The sequence below is a fragment of the Salmo salar genome, chromosome ssa29 (assembly GCF_905237065.1).
Source record: "Salmo salar chromosome ssa29, Ssal_v3.1, whole genome shotgun sequence".
In the NCBI taxonomy this organism is placed as follows: domain Eukaryota; kingdom Metazoa; phylum Chordata; class Actinopteri; order Salmoniformes; family Salmonidae; genus Salmo; species Salmo salar.
This window is the reverse complement of record NC_059470.1, coordinates 13704533-13722002: the sequence shown is the minus strand read 5'-3', so window position 1 is coordinate 13722002 and position 17470 is coordinate 13704533. Positions and strand designations below refer to the sequence as shown.

Here is a 17470-nt window from a genome sequence, read left to right as displayed (position 1 = left end):
AGGGCTGTCAAATGATACAAATAATTAATGGCATTACTTAATTGCGATTAATCATAAATCAAATTTGGCCCTGAAGAAAATATTGGTCCATTTTTTTTTTTAAAGCGGTGCATTGAGTTACAGGCATACTATTCTTTGACTGTAAGGGACGGAAAACGCTTATCTACATCAAAATGTTTTGGTAGCATGTTCTAAATGATTGTGAGTATAGGAATAAATAACTGGTGCTATGGATACAAAGAGCTTTTAAACTTGTCCAACAATGTTATGAAAACGATGTAACCATCTGTACTATTCAGATAACTACACACACAGGCCTACACTCCCTCTCTCCCACACCCGATGTCTTTTACTCCCACTCTCACATATACACACAGTCATACACACGCCACTCTTGCATATGCAGCCCATCTTTGAAGCATCTCTTTGAGTAGCCTATTCCATTTCAATTCTTCCTGTGCCATTCTGATATGTGCATAGCCTAGTCAGTGGAAACATTACTTTGGGGTAGCTACCATGGAGCCATGGTTAGGGCATTGGGCCAGTAACCGAAAGGTTGCTGGATCGAATCCCCGTGCTGACAAGGTCAAATAATAAAATCTGTCCTTCTGCCCCTGAACTGTTCCCCGATAGTAAATTATAATTTGTTCTAAACTCACTTGCCTATTTGAATGAAAAAGCACGAATCCTGGGCAGAAAGAAAAAACATAGCTCTGGTAATATTGGGCATAACTTTTGCATGATTTTGGCTAGAGGCACACTGTCACTCACAATGAGTGTGTTTTGTGTTCTGGGCTTAAAAGGGTCCGTGCGGAAACGCGTGTACTTAACTAGAGCCGATGTCCACCCCGCTGCCTCAAATCTAATTAGCATAATAAAACAATCTGTCCAAGCCAGAGATCCGTTTTTTTGTATGGTCTGCATCTCAATCTGCTGTTTGACGGTCTTCTGCAGTGGAAGGTGAGTGTGTTTGCAGTGTTTGTCAGACCAGGAGATTTCCAGAAAATTGGTCTTAAGAAAACGTCTATAGCGTCTGAACGGTTTTGACTCCTCTCCTCTACAGACTCACGAAAACAATGTTTGACGTTTTACCCTTCGACCACACACACACACACACACACACACACACACACACACACACACACACACACACACACACAAGCGCCACGGGCCTCATCTGAAGTCGATACTGACAACTTCTGTCTGTGGAGTCCGAAAGCTTGGGCTACAATCAATCAATCGATCAAATGTATTTCTAAAGCCCTTTTTACATCAACAGATGTCACAACGTGCTGTACAGTAGTTTACATTTTTTTTATGTGGAAATATATATGGAAGTAGTTTTGTGCCCCCCCCAAAACAGGGGTTAAATATGGTTGCAAAATATTTTTATTTTCTGATCTTTATTATATCTCTGACACTTCAAAATAAACGTATTTTTGATACATGGAAAAACATGTTTTAAAAAATGTATGAATCTGTTATTCAATGCTTTTATATGGGCTAATAGCAGTAAGGCCAAATTCAGTGTTTCATCCCCCAAGAAAGTATATATTATTTTATACTTAAAGTGGTTCTAAAATTTCTAAATTAAATGGCTAAATAATCCTTGGTGTATGACCATCTTAAAACAATTCCATATCTTGTCTTAAAGAATCCCCCCTAGACTCTAGAGGGTTAAAATGTTCCGTGCGGTGAAGAAATGGAGGCGTGATTAACTGCAACTTTTTTTTGCAGATTAACATGTCATGCGTTATTAACACTAAGTTTACTGCCCTAATTAAAAGCAATGAAATTGTCAAGGTGTGCCCGCTCTCTCTCACACACACACACACACACACACACACACACACACACACACACACACATCTAAATTGCAGTGGCGGCAAAAAATACATTTTCTGCAAAAACGCTCATTGTCTAAAAATGTAGCAAAAAATTCTAGCGCTTGCAAGTTACAGGTCCCTTGTTACAGCCGGTTCTCACACCAAGCAGAAAACAAAATGTGTTGATGACATGAAATTGGTATTCTGAGGAGGTGTAAGAGATTCTCTTTTTAATGAGTCTGGTATTTCCCATAAGACTCAAGTTTCTCTTTCTAGTGAGTATATGCAAATTAGACCGGCATATTCTTCTCAACCTTTATTTTGACATGGAGTCATGCTGAGACGAAGGTCTCTTTTATAGATGAACCCTGTAATTACAAAACTGTACACATCAGTACAATATGAAAAGCAGAACAGAGATACAAAACAGTCATAGAAAACGAACACATTCATTATTAAAATGCTCCTCAATCGGCCGTCTGAAATGCCCTAGAGGCACCAAAAAAACGAATCTTATTTAAATACCTCGGTAGAGACCGAAGGTATGTTTGACCGGGTATGTTAAGTTGTACAGTGCCTTCAGAAAGTATTCATACCCCTTGATTTATTCCGGATATTGTTGTTGTTACAGCCTGAATTAAAAATGGATTAAATATTGTTTTTTTTCTCACCCATCTACACACAGTACCCCATAATGACAGAGTGAAAATGTTTTACATAAGAATTGACACCACTGAGTCAATACATGTCAGAATCACTTTTGATAGGGATTACAGCTGTGAGTCTTTCAGGGTATGTCTCTAAGAACTTTGCACACCTGGATTGTACAATATTGACCCATTTATTCTTTTCAAACTTCTTCAAGTCCTGTCAAATTGGTTGTTGATCATTGCTAGACAACTTTCACGTTTTTCCATAGATTTTCAAGCAGATTTTAAGTCAAAACTGTAACTCGGCCACTCAGGAATGTTCTCTGTTTTGGTAAGCAACTCCAGTGTAGATTTGATCTTGTGTTTTAGATTATTGTCCTGCTGAAAGGTGAATTCATCTCCCAGTGTCTGGTGGAAAGCAGACTGAACCAGGTTTTCCTCTAGAATTTTACCTGTGCTTAGCTCCATTCTGTTTCCCAGTCCTTAACGATTACAAGTTACCCAAACATGATGCAGCCACCACGATGCTTAAAAATATGGAGAGTGGTACTACTCAGTATTGGATTGGATTTGCCCCAAACATAACACTTTGTTTTCAGGACAAAAAGTGAATTGCTTTGCCACATTTTTTTGCAATATTACTTTAGTGCCTTGTTGCAAACGGGATTCATGTTGTAGAATATTTTAATTCTGTACATGCTTCCTCCTTTTCACTCTGGCAATAAGGGTAGTATTGTGGAGTAACTACAATGTTGTTGATCAATCCTCAGTTTTTTCCCATCACAGCCATTACACTCTAACGGTTTTAGTCACCATTGGCCTCATGGTGAAATCCCTGAGCGGTTTCCTTCCTTTCCGGCAACTGAGTTGGGAAGAACACCTGTATATTTGTATTGACTGGGTGTATTGATACACCATCCAAAATGTAATTAATAACTTCACCATGCTCAAAGGGATATTCAATGTCTTATTTTTTATTTATTTTTTACACATCTACCAATAGGTGCCGCCCTTTGCGAGGCATTAAAAAACCTCCCTGTTGTTCGTGATTGAATCTGTGTTTGAAAGGGACCTTACAGATAATTGTGTGGGGTACAGAGAGATGAGGTAGTTATTCACAAATCATGTTAAACGCTATTATTACACACAGAGTGAGTCCATGCAACTTATGTGACTTGTTAAGCACATTCTTACTCCTGAACTTATTCAGGCTTGCCATAACAAGCTTTTTTTTTTTTTTTACAAACATTTGAAAAACATAATTCCACTTTCACATTATGGCTATTGTGTGTAGGCCAATGACCAAAAAAACTCAATTTAATCCTTTTTAAATACAGGCTGCAACAGAACAAAATGTGGCGAAAGTCAAGGGGTGCGAATACTTTCTGAAGGCACTGTATGTCTAAATGTTATTAACAATGGAGTTTTTGTGAAAGAGCTTCATAAACAAAAAAGAGAGCAATGCATCAATCTATAAGACTTCAAATATGGCCTACCTACTTTCTGATACAGAACACAGTGATGTGTACAGAACCTGTCAGCCGTAATGAAGTGTAGTACACTGTCATGAACTGCATCTAATGGTTTCAGTGTGTTGGCAGCTGCATTAAATAGATGTCGCCGTAGACCAGGACCGGTAGGAACGTTGACTGAATGTTCTGCTTTCTATTATTAAGTGAGACGCATTACCTATTTCTATCGAAGAAACCCATTTATATTTTTAGCTTCTTAGTTAACTCATCAGTATGTTTTCGAAAAGACAACTTGTCGTCTATCCAGATGCCCAGATACTTGTAAGCAGGTACACAGTCAATATAGGTACCATCCAAGGTAAAATTGTTGTACGCCCTAGAAAACACCGTTTTTACCCGCTTTCAATGCTAGCTTGAGGGCAATAAAGGTTTTCTGTAAAGCAATGAAGGCAGAGTGAAGATCAGAAAGAGCCTTGTCAACAGAATATACAACAGTATCGTCCGCAGACAAGTGGAGGTTACAATTTATTACAGACAAACCAATGTTGTTTATATAGATGGTAAAAAGTACAGGGCCCAAAATCGACCTTTGTGGGACACATTTAGTAATAATATCAATGCATATCAGTAAATCCCAGCAATAAATAAATGCATACAACCAGCATCTCAAATTTCTTGGGAACGGTCCAATTTACACTACATGATGACATGAATGTTGTTTTTACATAATTAGCCATTCCTCACCATTTTTGCAATCTAAACTGAAGATACTGTAACCACAAATATCAATGTCCTTATCAGACATCAAATCATTCAGGCAAGTCTCTGTGAGAACCAATAAATCAGGGCTCGCGTCCAGTACCCAGATATCGAGGCCATTTATTATTATTTTTTCAATCAAACTCTGCACGTTTGTGTTCAACAGCCTAAATCATCTTATTCAAAGGATATCTCAATCATCTAACTAAAAAGGATACAGTGCATTAAGATGAATTTAAATGGATGACAATGCATCACGGCCCGTATTCATAAAGTGTTGCAGAGTTATAGTACTGCTCTTGGATCCGGTCCCCGTCCCGTCCCGTCCACGTAATCTTCATTATGAGCTAAAAGGCTAAATGGGTCATAGATCAGCACTCTGAGAAGTTTTATGAATACGGCCCAGATTACAATGGATGTTTAATCTGATCTCCCATTCTCTCTGCAGAGATTCAGGACAGACTTCTCTGAGGGAAAGATAACTGGCAGGGTGAGTATTGAATGAGGTAATGGAGGAAGGAGCGGGGGAATGAAGACCTGAACAAAAGAGGGAAAGGAGAACACAATGCATGATCTCATTACAGAGGAGAATGGAATGATATGAATGCCGACATGAACGAATGAATGAATAAAAGGTGGGGGAACAGAACAAATGAGTAAACAAACACTGCACACACCCTAGGGCAATGTTGAGTAGAGAGGAGGAGGAGGAGGAGGAAGGGCAGAGTGGAGCAGCCTCTATTTCTTCTTCCTGAGTTGCTAATAATAGGATCTGTGTTCTCCCTCTCCTGCGCTGAGCTGGTCGAGGAGACTCCCTGAGGGTTTTATTGTGTCGGTCCCAAATGGCATCCTATTACCTATGCAGTGCGCTACTTTTGGTCAAAGGTAGTGCACTATATAGGGAATAGGGTGCCATTTGGGACAGAGCACATGTCTGTTGGTTTTCTACATCAGCACAATCCCATTTCCTTGAGAGGTTGGAATAGAACAGCTGCTCACCTGCTCCCCTAAGGGTGACTTTCATCTACAGCACAGATCGATCCAACTTCCTGGTGATTTCATCGAAGAGGAGCACAATGGATGTGAACCCAAATGGCTCCCTATATAGTGCACTACTTTTGACCAGAGCCCTATGGATTTCTATGGGGTTTTCTAAGCATTAGCATTACCTAGCTCTGGTCCAGGGCATTACTGTACGTGCGGCTTGCCGACGTTGAGCACATAATTACCCGGACCAGAGCTAGGCGTGATAATGCTTAGAGCTATATCATGCAGTGATGCTACAAGTTTTGTCCACTTTGTTAACATGGGTGTCCCTCCCGTCAGCGCTACAACTGTTACAAGCACCACTGGAGCGACACGCGGAAGTCGGTGAGCCTGGAGGTGACCCCGGGGGGCATCGACCAGATCGACCCCCAGACCAACCGTGTGGTGTGCTCCTACGACTACCGCTCCGTGGAGGGCTTTGCAGAGGTCAACGACTACCAGGGGGGCTTCTGCATCCTCTATGGGGGCTTCAGCCGCCTGGTACGTACCTAGGGGGGAGGGTAGTGTGTGTTTACGTGTCTTTGTGTGTGTCTCTCTCTAAACCAGGGCTCTCCAACCCTGTTCCTGGAGTGCTACTGTCCTGTAGGTTTTCATTCCAGCCGTAATCTAGCGCACCTGTTTCTAATAATTAGCTGGATGATAAGCTGAATCAGGTAAGTTACAACGGGTTGGAACGAAAACCTACAGGACTGTAGCTGTCCAGGAACAGGGCGGGAGAGCCCTGTGTCATGTGAAAATCTTCCCAGTGTGAAATAGTTCCCACTTATTCTGATTTGTGTTATTGTGAGGTCATGTTGTAAAATGTTGAGTCAATAATGGCTGAGCTCCTGCAGATGTTTCTCACACACCCCCTCGCCCTTGATCTAGCTAGCTAGTGTAATTAGCTGTAAACTGGTTGAGATGGATTGTTCTCAGAGGTGTGCTGTTCTAACTTGTTTGTATAGCTAGCTTACAAATGTATGCACTGCCAATCGTAAACGTAGCGCAATCGCAAAAAAATCTCTCCTCACGTCAACCCTCAGCACTTTGACGCGCGAGTCCGGGTATTTATATGCTAACCTCACTCCTCAACAAGCTTCTGATTGGTCAGTCAATACTCCTGGTCACCATATGATTTGGCAGATGCTCACAGAACAGTTTTTCGAGGTCGAGGGAGGGTGTGAGAGAAACAGCCGCACGAGCTCAGCTGTCCCCATAAAGAGACGACCTCAGCCGTCCCCATAAAGAGACAAGAAATTTTATAGCATGACGTCAAAATCACTACACGATCAGAGGGACTGGGAACCGTTTCGCGCTGGGATGGTTTTTACATGACACCCTGCTCTAAAGGGTCGCTTGTCTGTGTGCAAATGTGTTTATGCCCTTGAGAAATTCTACTGTCCAGGACTGATTCACCATTTGTATTGCACCCCCACCCCTTCCCATCCCCCTCTCTCTCTCCACCTTTCCTATTGCCTCTCTCTGTCCTTACTTCCCTATCTCTACCTTCCTTCCTATCCCTCCCTCTCTTACCTCTTAACTATCTCTCTCTCTCTCTCCTCTCCCCTCCTCTCTCTCCCTCTCTCCCTCCCCCTTCAGCACCTGTTTGCATCAGAGCACCGGGATGAGATCATTAAAAGCGCCATTGAGCACGCGGGCAACTTCATCGGCATCACGCTGCGGCTGCGTAAGGACCCGCTGACCTTCGAGGACTTTGTCACGGACCGACTCGGGAAGTACGGCTCAGACGAGTCCATCACCTCCCTGGCTGAGTTTGTGGTGCAGAAGATCTCCCCACGCCACTCGGTCAGAATCGCTCCTATCCCTATCGCTCTATCCATTACTTTTATAAATGTCCTGTTTAGTGTTTACCTTTTTATGAGTATGCAATTTTTATTTATTAGGACATTGAGATGAACATTTTATTTGTGGTCAACTGGCCCTTTATAGACTTGAGACTAACTTCTTCTGTGCTGTTTGTCCCTGACAGGAGCCCGTCAAGAGGATCCTGTGCCTGACAGAGACATGTCTGGTGGAGAGAGATCCAGCTTCCTACAACATAGTCACCATCAAGCCCTTTGGAGAGGTGGGTGGCTGCAACAACTCCTACATAAACACTGGGGCTGACTCATAGTCAGCTGATGTAAGAAGGGCTATATAAATTCATTTGATTGATTTCAGAGCTGTCTGTTCTATCCATTCTATTTCTATGGCCCGGCCTCTGCCTCAGGCTCTGTTAAATGCCATGTTTGTCTTTTTCAAATAAATTTGACTGAAGCGCCGTTTCTTTAATTGTCATTTGGGGGAAATGCTGTGTGTATCTGCAGGTGTTTGCTCTCATCTGCGATGCGGAGAACCCCCAGGTGTTCACCATAGAGTTCATCAGAGGCCAGATCAGGAAGTACTGCTCCACAGACAGGTACAGTGAAACACACAGCTCCTATTGTACACATGCAGTATCATGAATTACATATTTTCCCTCTACGGTTTCCTTCCACACTTTTTTCTTTTTACACCAAATCTATCGGTCTCACTCTACGCTCTGCTGTTCTTCATGCGTTCATGTGTGTTGTATTTAACCCATCCCACATCTCTCTTTCTCTGTTTGAAAATGTGTGTATTTGTGGGTCATATCTGTGTCCCTAGCCTCTCCATCTTATTGATCTGAATCTAACGTGTGTGTGTGTTTAGAGACTCCCTGATGGCCAGCCTGCTGGACGGGGTGCGTGCGTCGGGTAACAGGGACGTGTGTGTGAAGATGGCCCCCACCCAGCGGGGCCAGCGCTGGGGCCTACTGAGCATGTCTGTGGACGAGGAAGTGGAGAGCCTGCACCTCAAATTTCTGGCAACGCCCCCTAGTGAGTAACACCTTTCACGGGTGTATTCATTAAGCACCAAACGGACGCAAACAGAATGAAACAGGGAGGGACTATTTGAACTTGTCCAATAACAAACGTTCATTTTCTGTTGCAAAACGTTTTTTCTACAGTGTGCCCTAATGCGTACGACCCTGTATGTCTAAAGGACTGATGGTTTGACCATGAGTCCCTGTCTGTCTCCCTCAGATGGAAACTTTGCAGACGCAGTGTTCAGATTCAACGCTAATGTATCTTACAGCGGTGTGCTGCACGCCGTCACCCAAGATGTAAGTGTGTTCAAACCTACCAAACGACTGTGTGTGTTACGCTATCTTTAACATTCCTCTCCTCTTCCTGTCTCTCAGGGTCTGTTTTCGGAGAACAAGGAGAAGCTGATAAGCAATGCTGTCTTGGCCCTGCTCTCACAGGAGTGTGAGCTGCCGGGCCCCAACGCCGAGCTGGAGAGCCACTTCCAGGCACTCCGACGCCTGGTGGCCTCCAAGGCCGGCTTCCAGGCATTCACACAGCTTCCCAAGTAAGGCCTTGACACACACCACACACACACACTTCTTCCTGAATTCCCTCTCTCCCTTCACTACCCTCTCTCCCTTCAAAGCTCTGACTAATTGTGCTTTTCACCTCCTCTGCTACGTTCTCCCAGTCCTTCCGCTCCTCCCTCCACCCCCCTCTCCTACTGATAGTTGTTGCTATGCAGTATTGTGTGGTAATGTGGTGGTAAGTGTGTAGGTAACAGACGTACTCTGTCATTCCAAGGTCTGGTCAAGGGTCTGGATTCACAGATGGAACGTAAATATGAATCCATACATCTCAGTCTGCCCTCTCTGTCTGATTTCCATGTCCTACTTGTCTTCCCTGTCTGTATGCCCTCCGTCTGTCTATGCGCGCTCTCTAGCTCCGTCTGCCTGCCTTCTGTCTAAGACTGACTACGTCTGTCTGTCTGGCTCAGATTGTTCGCTTGTCTCCGTCTCTCTGCTCTCCTTCAATCTGTCTACTACTCTCCTTTCATGTGTCACACACCGGGAGATCAAAAGAGAGGTGACGTCATCATCTCCTCCGCCTCTGTCTGCGTGTGTGTGTGTGTGTGTGTGTGTGTGTGTGTGTGTGTGTGTGCGCCTCTCTCTTTCTGTCTTTATTTCCCTCCATCTGTCTCTCTCTCGATCTGTATCTCATGTATCCAGGACACTGTCTGTCTCTCTCTCGATCTGTATCTCATGTATCCAGGACACTGTCTGTCTCTCTCTCTCGATCTGTATCTCATGTATCCAGGACACTGTCTGTCTCTTTGGGGTCACTGAGATGTATGAGAGGATTTCAATTCTGTGTTCCTGTATAGTTGAGAATGAACCCCCCAGACCCTTTTAAAATGATATTTGTAGACCAGAAATGCCATAAAAATGTGTCTGTCTGCGTTGTTGAATTTCCAGTCTCAATGAGCCTCCCCCTTGTCTCCATATCATATCATGTCAATGAAGTGAATGAGTCTTTGTCTAGTTTAATGTGTGTGTGTGTGTGTGTTTTTTGCAGGTTCCGGGAGAAGTTGGGGGTGAAGACGGTGAAAGCTCTGAAGAGGAACAACAACGGAGTGACACACGCCGCCATAGACATGCTCTGTGCTCTTATGTGTGTAAGTACCATTTGCATTCCCCTGAGCAGAAAGTTCACAGACCATCTAACACACACTTCCGGTGTTTACGCCATGACACTACAGAGAACGTGACTGTCGTTGGTAATGCACAATTTCCATTTACAACTTTTTCAATTGCAATCGTCTGCATCCTTCCAGCCGATGCACGATGACTATGACCTGCGACAGGAGCAACTGAACAAGGCCTCCCTGATGTCCTCCAAGAAGTTCCTGGAGAACCTTCTGGAGAAGTTCGTCAGCAACGTGGTACGTGTTTCAGCCTCAGCCCCTTTCTAACTTTTGATATTGGTGCCGAAACCTGCGAGCGAAACCGAAGGAAGCCATCTTGTTTCTTTAACAACAGTCTCCTTCACAATCTTTTTTTCCTTTTGTTTTCTATATCCTCCCTCTCTCCCTGCAGGACCACGGCACGGGGGCTCTGGTGATCAGCTCGCTGCTGGACTTCCTGACTTTTGCCCTGTGCGCCCCCTACAGCGAGACCAGCGAGGGACAGCAGTTTGACATGCTGCTGGAGATGGTGGCCTCCAACGGACGCACCCTCTTCAAACTCTTCCAGGTAGCTAGGCGGGGCGAGAGAAAGGTAGTCTGGAATCCATAACTGACATGCTCCGTTTCAGTTTGGGTTCCACGCTAAGAATAAGAGAAAGGGGAATGTTTATTAAAAAAGACACTTTTCACTACAAGGAAGGAAGGAAGGAAGGAAGGAAGGAAGGAAGGAAGGAAGGAAGGAAGGAAGGAAGGAAGGAAGGAAGGAAGGAAGGAAGGAAGGAAGGAAGGAAGGAAGGAAGGAAGGAAGGAAGGAAAACACTTAAGTAAAAGGTGTAGGTGGGTTAAACTAAAAGATGGTGGACAATTTTGAAAAGAAGAAATAGTATTGTCAAACAGTTTTTGTCTGACATGCTCTGTATACAGTATAAGGTATGTGTGACTATCTGTTTTGATGGGATTCATTTAACATTGTCTCAGTGAGGAGTTGTTGTTGTTTTCCAGCACCCCTCTATGGCCATTGTGAAGGGAGCGGGCCTGGTGATGAAGGCCATCATTGAGGTGAGGTCGGGGGGGAGCAGGTCTTGATATGACAAACAGGATAATTATTGTGATTTATATTGGCGATGATCAACAGTAAATGACTGTTTTGTTTATTAGGAGGGGGATAAGGAGATAGCCACTAAGATGCAGGAACTGGCTCTGAGTGAGGGAGCACTGCCCAGACACCTGCACACCTCCATGTTCACCATCAGCTCAGACCAGAGGATGCTCACCAACAGGTAAAGGACTAAGGGTCCATATCGGTTTCCGTCAGATTTTTACGTAAGTCTCCCATAACGTCCGTGCATGATTTACTCAAACGTCCAAATTACGCATCCCTATCTCAAGTTAGGATTCTGACTAATTCACTCATGGTTTTTAAACTGTTCCTTCCCACAGGCAGCTGAGTCGTCACCTGGTGGGCTTGTGGACAGCAGAGAACCCCATCGCCATGAGCCTCCTCAAGAGAATACTGGTTAGGCTCCCGACGGGTGTTCAGTAGGGCTGTGACGATACCAATGTAGCAATCTTTTTTACCATGGCGAAAATGAAAACACAAAGCAGACCGAACTCTTTTAGTCCTTTAAAAACCCGCTGTCTGTAAAATATTGTGTGCTCTAGCTTGGGAAATAAATACATGTGACTGGATGACAACATAATGTTTGTTTCCAACATAAATCTGCTTTGTGTTTGGTTTCCTAGCCACGGTGGTAAGGAGTATCACGATACTGCTATCGTCCCAGCCCTAGTGTTCAGGCAATTCACTTGTGTACCATCCATACGGTTAAGAGGCAGGGAATTTGGTAGTGTATAATCCGCTCTCTTTCTGTCTCGCCATCTCTCTCCCCCTCAGCCGACGGGGCTGCTGGCGTACCTGGACAGCCCTGATGCCGTCCCGGAGAAAGACGTGGACAGGATGCACATCCGGGACAATGTCAAAATCGCCACGGTAACCTGCAGCGGAGACAATGGCGACATTCCCCTTTACCAGCTCCGTACACTGTTGTGGTACCTTTAGACATTACTGTATGCTTGGATGTTTTTTTAACTTTTACTCACCGGCCTTTTCGTGTCTGATCATTACAGGACCAATTTGGTCAGCAAAAGGTGCCCGACTGGCAGCGGGTGGCGGGCAAGGCAGCCAAAGAGGTGGAGAAGTTTGCCAAGGAGAAGGCCGACATCGTGCTAATGCACTGGAGGGACAAAATGGGTATCGCCCAGAAGGAGGTGAGGAGGGACTCACTACTCGCTTTTCTCCCCCCATTCAGGGGTTTCATTCTGGGCCAGTAGTCCTAACGGTGATGCCCTCATTCAGACTCCTCTTGCTCCTCCTGCTGGCGCTGAGCGGTATTGCAGGCTGTACTGCTTCCATAGCTGTCTGCTGGACTGGTCCAGTTACTTTTGTACCAGTTAGCATGGCTAGCATTTCTATCACCCAGCAACTTTGCCATGGGGGAGACACTCTGGGAACCAGTGGGTTCTGAATCACATTCTAACAAATCTGCTTTGCTGTTTTGGATGCTGCTGAACAGATATGCGCTGCTTGCTTTGTGTGTGCGTCTGCCCTCATTTGTATGCGTCAGAGATCTTGGTGAAGTGTAGTATTGCTGGGATTGATGTTTAAACTCTTGGTGCTGTTATGACTTCTACTTAAAGAGTGTATGAATGATGCCACCGAGTAAAATTCTGTGCATTATGGTGACGGAATGAAACGCAAGCATTTACAGTAACAGTGTCGCAAAGACAGTGAATGCGAGATGTCTTGTTTAAAGGACTAATGTGTGTCCTTTAAACCGACCATCTGACCAGGTCTGTTTATTAACAGGGAACACTCTCTCTCTGCCCTCTTCTCCTCTCTTCTACGGGCCGACAGCTGCTTGGCACAAATCTTTAATCAAACCTCCTTTTAAATCAACTGGGCCACAACGCTGCCACAAACCGAAGTTCACCTATACTTTGTGATCATCACTGGGTTTTTGTCTCACCACGCTAGGTTTGTCTAAGTACCAAGATAAACAGAAACTTGTTAGTGCGGATTCTGAATGAGACTATTGTTAGAGGGCTGAGGGGGTGTAGGGAAGTCCAGCTCAAATCAATCATTTAATTGAACTTTCTTTTATCTGCCAACCAATCACCTCACACATTTTAAAATTGCTGCCACATCGGTTGTGATTTTCCTTTCAGTTAATGTTCATTTGATACAGCAAAAGCTTTTTTTTTAAATAGACCCACTGTCATCGCATACGGTGGGTGAATCTGGACTGGAGGCTGTCGTACTGTTTTTGTCGATAAAGATTTTGATCGTATGGTGCAGATTGCCTTTGACCTAACTTCAATGAGAAGTATCTCTGTTTGATCTGACTGAGGACCAATAATCTCTCTGTGTTGTCTCTTACCCCACCCTGTCCCTCTTGTCTGTTGGGGTTCTCTGCTGTCAATCAAATGCAGCAGGACAGAAATAACCTGGTAAGTAGAACTGACCAATGGGAACCCCTCTTCCTCCTTTTTGACCCCCTCCCACGCCTACCTGTCAGTTTTAGAGCTCATGTAGCACGTTATGTTGTGGGATCTCATCTCTGTAGTTGGATTTTTGTCACTGTTTATGTCAAAGGTTGTGTGTGTTTTTGTTGGTGTTTGTTATCATGACAGTATTTTTCACCTGGTGGTCAGTGACATTAAACATTTTGAATTCATTAATACTGTGAAAAAAGCATTTTGTAACATTGTGGGTTTTCAAAGGCGATAGATAAAATGCATGCCATTCAATACATGCCATACCTTTCCTCGTATTTGTTTTCATCAATCACCTGTAATGTGACTGTGTTGTACCTTCAACGTTGTCAAGATCAATATATGTCTGTGCCCTTGCTATCTTCCATTACTGTCATTGTCAAGCCAAAGATGACAATTCGTCAATGACCGTGATTGACAGGGAATTGGCCTGATAGCATAAACTGACTGGCGCTCAAGCTGTTGTGAAGGCTGGTATTAGTGGGGGGGGGGTCATAAATCATCTTAGCTGCGGTCGTCCTCTCGTGTAGATCAGTTGTCCAGCAACGCGAGTTGACCATTGGAGAGGTGTAGCGGTGACTGACATTGTTCTTGGCTCTACTACAGAACCCCAGCCAAAAACCTGTCATTCTGAGGAAGAGGAGACAGAGGATCAAGATCGAAGCCAACTGGGAGCTCTTCTACTACAGGTAGGTACATTGGTCACTTGCTCACAAAATGGCCGCCTGACTCTCTCTTACTATTATAGACTTTGTTTTATCCTTTATTTTTTATGTTTAATGTTTCTCCGGCTGGAGCATCCTCCTACTTTAAATGCTCAAATAAATTCCTGCATTAAAAGTGAATATTTAGATTTTGGATAAGTTGTCCCATCTCAATCTCTGGTTCTCCTGTGTCCTAGGTTCCAGTTGGACCACGCGCGGTCCAACCTCATCTGGAACCTGAAGACGCGGGAGGAGCTGCGGGACGCTCTGGAGGGAGAGATGAGGGCCTTTGGCGTGGACCGCGAGCTGGGCAACGCTAGCGTCATCTCCTGGAACCACCAGGAGTTTGAGGTCAGGGGTCAAACCAAATGATGACCATATTTATATTTTGATCGTGTGGCTTGGTAGCTGACGTGTGTGTGTGTGTGTGTGTGGGGTTGGGGTTTGTTTTTCGTGTGTGTTGCAGGTGAGGTACGAGTGTCTTTCGGATGAGATTAAGATTGGTGATTATTACCTGCGTCTGCTGCTGGAAGAGGATGAGTCGGACGAGTCTGGGGCCATCAAGAGATCGTAAGACATCAGCTACCTACAGCGCAATCGGCCATGTTTAACCCATCTAATGACAATATTGCTCTTAAATCCAAACGAAAGGAATAAAGTCATGTTCAAACTGTTAAATTTCCCCAAAGTTTCTTTAGCAATATCCCTTCCTCATCCCTCTCTCTCGCTCTTTCTCCCGCTCAGGTACGAGTTCTTCAATGAGCTCTACCACCGTTTCCTGCTCACCCCCAAAGTCTCCATGAAGTGCCTGTGCCTGCAGGCTCTCACCGTCGTCTATGGGAAGTGCTGCGAGGAGATCGGCCCCTTTACCGACACCAAGTACATCGTTGGCATGCTGGACCGGGTCAGTGCTGTGACACACACACACACACACACACACACACACACACCAGTCAGAGATCCGTTGGGACAGTTTCGTAATGGTAAGAGTCTCTCCCCCTCTGTATTTACAGTCTACAGACAAACTGGAAAGAGACAGACTGATCCTATTCCTTAACAAACTCATCCTCAACAAGAAAAATGTGAAGGAGTTGATGGACTCCAATGGAGTCCGCATCCTAGTGGACCTGCTCACCCTGGCCCACCTACACACCAGCCGAGCCACCGTCCCACTACAGGTAGGTCTTCACAACTGCCCTCTCTGAACCACCCAAATTGTAGCATGTGCTTCTCATCGCGTATCTAACGTATGTTTTGATACAGTTGCAGACCATGGAAGCGTATAGCTGTCAGAAGTCAAATAGAATTTCGACAGCTATATGCTTCCATTACAGGCCAGTCTGTCTGGTTTCATGTTAATAACGTGCGTCTTTGTGTCTGTCAGAGCAACGTGATCGAGGCCGGGGCGGACATGAAGAGGGAGAGCGAGAAGGAGTGGTACTTTGGGAACGCAGACAAAGAGAGGAGGGGCCCCTTCAGCTTTGAAGAGGTACGTTTCTACTGAATGCAAAACCAACACGCATGCTAAGCTCTACCCCCATAGGTAGAGTTTCTCTGGGTCCAGTGCCATTGCTTAGATATTTTGGGGTATCCAAGACAATGTATATTTTGTAACGTCGGTGAACTATCCCTAAGCATGATATCTTGATGACTGAACACGTACACGTTTCCCCCATCAGATGCAGGAGTTCTGGAGCAAGGGAGTGCTGACGGCCAAGACGAGGTGCTGGGCCCAGGGCATGGACGGCTGGCGCCCCCTGCAGGCCATCCCGCAACTCAAGTGGTGCCTGCTGGCCAGTGGGCAGGCGGTGATGAACGAGACGGACCTGGCCACGCTCATCCTCAACATGCTCATCACCATGTGCTCCTACTACCCCAGCAGGTAGGGAGTTCAGACTCTTTAAAAAAAAAAAACATATATATATATATATTCTTATTTTTTTACTGTCTCTTTCTTCTCTCTTGCTCGGCCCTCTCTCTCCCCATTTCTCTGTTTCGCTCTCACACAGTTTTAAAAATGTGCCTCTGTGTCTTTCCCCAGGGACCAGGACAATGCCATTATTCGTCCCTTACCCAAGATCAAGAGAATGGTCAGCGATAACACCTGCCTCCCTCACATTGTCCAGGTGAGCAGAACCAGCCTATTATTAGGTACATCCTTCCTACCTCAGTGGGACTTCCTGGTTAAATACACAAAATGTCATCAAATGTGTACTATTTCCTCTTCTTTTCACCTTCCTATATATAAAATAATCTGAAGGTTGCTTGAGATGAAAACGTTGGTCAAATAAGATCCGTTCAATTGTTGGACTCAACATTAAAAGTGAGATGGAGGTTTTTATTTTTGTTAAATGAAACGTTTGCTCAAATGTCTCATGTGCTGTTCCCTTCTCCAATCAGCTGCTGCTGACCTTTGACCCCATCCTGGTGGAGAAGGTGGCCAACGTGCTGTACCTGGTGATGCAGGACAACCCCAACCTGCAGCGCCTCTACCTCACCGGCATCTTCTTCTTCATTATGATGTACACCGGCTCCAACGTGCTGCCTGTGGCCAGGTCCGACTGCAGGAGAGATGCACACGGACACACGCATGTCATACACACACACACATTGTGCTGTTCAGATCGGTCTTTTACGTTGTGCGTTTTGGACTCTGTCACGTCTTGTGTTTTCCTGTAGGTTCCTGAAGTACTGTCACCTGAAGCAGGCCTTCAAGTCAGAGGAGGCCAAAGGTACGGACATCGTCCAGCGCAGTGTGCTGGGGCCGGTGATGCCCGAGGCCATGGTGTGTTACTTGGAGAACTACGAGGCAGAACGCTTCTCCGAGATCTTCCTGGGAGAGTTTGACACGCCAGAGGCCATCTGGAGCAGCGAGATGAGGTAGACACAAGCTTGCTGTCTGTCTGGGGAGAGGTCTAACAAATAGTTTTGACGAAGGTTTTTCTATCCGTTTGTCTACATCCACCTCT

General features: G+C 45.0%; 1 protein-coding gene across 10 annotated transcripts in view; it reads left to right on the top strand.

The window, feature by feature from the left end:
• Positions 1 to 17470, top strand: part of LOC106590186 (dnaJ homolog subfamily C member 13) — a 45362-nt gene that overhangs the window by 17010 nt on the left and 10882 nt on the right. For 5 of the 10 annotated variants that reach the window (XR_001325015.2, XM_014180915.2, XM_014180916.2 and 2 more), the window contains 28 exons: positions 5156 to 5197; positions 6034 to 6234; positions 7333 to 7539; positions 7724 to 7819; positions 8061 to 8152; positions 8425 to 8591; positions 8799 to 8878; positions 8957 to 9126; positions 9366 to 9398; positions 10137 to 10236; positions 10396 to 10503; positions 10658 to 10813; positions 11248 to 11304; positions 11404 to 11525; positions 11686 to 11761; positions 12140 to 12235; positions 12373 to 12513; positions 13735 to 13752; positions 14404 to 14486; positions 14699 to 14852; positions 14968 to 15071; positions 15246 to 15405; positions 15515 to 15679; positions 15886 to 15990; positions 16181 to 16383; positions 16543 to 16627; positions 16902 to 17056; positions 17181 to 17381. Coding sequence is in view for 9 of the 10 variants with exons in the window: in XM_014180915.2 (XP_014036390.1) it covers positions 5156 to 5197; positions 6034 to 6234; positions 7333 to 7539; positions 7724 to 7819; positions 8061 to 8152; positions 8425 to 8591; positions 8799 to 8878; positions 8957 to 9126; positions 9366 to 9398; positions 10137 to 10236; positions 10396 to 10503; positions 10658 to 10813; positions 11248 to 11304; positions 11404 to 11525; positions 11686 to 11761; positions 12140 to 12235; positions 12373 to 12513; positions 13735 to 13752; positions 14404 to 14486; positions 14699 to 14852; positions 14968 to 15071; positions 15246 to 15405; positions 15515 to 15679; positions 15886 to 15990; positions 16181 to 16383; positions 16543 to 16627; positions 16902 to 17056; positions 17181 to 17381 (3377 nt within the window). In the remaining variant the exon portion in view is untranslated. The remainder of the gene's footprint in view (positions 1 to 5155; positions 5198 to 6033; positions 6235 to 7332; positions 7540 to 7723; positions 7820 to 8060; positions 8153 to 8424; positions 8592 to 8798; positions 8879 to 8956; positions 9127 to 9365; positions 9399 to 10136; positions 10237 to 10395; positions 10504 to 10657; positions 10814 to 11247; positions 11305 to 11403; positions 11526 to 11685; positions 11762 to 12139; positions 12236 to 12372; positions 12514 to 13734; positions 13753 to 14403; positions 14487 to 14698; positions 14853 to 14967; positions 15072 to 15245; positions 15406 to 15514; positions 15680 to 15885; positions 15991 to 16180; positions 16384 to 16542; positions 16628 to 16901; positions 17057 to 17180; positions 17382 to 17470) is intronic. The other 5 variants (XM_014180909.2, XM_014180912.2, XM_014180911.2 and 2 more) reach the window with 5 other exon arrangements.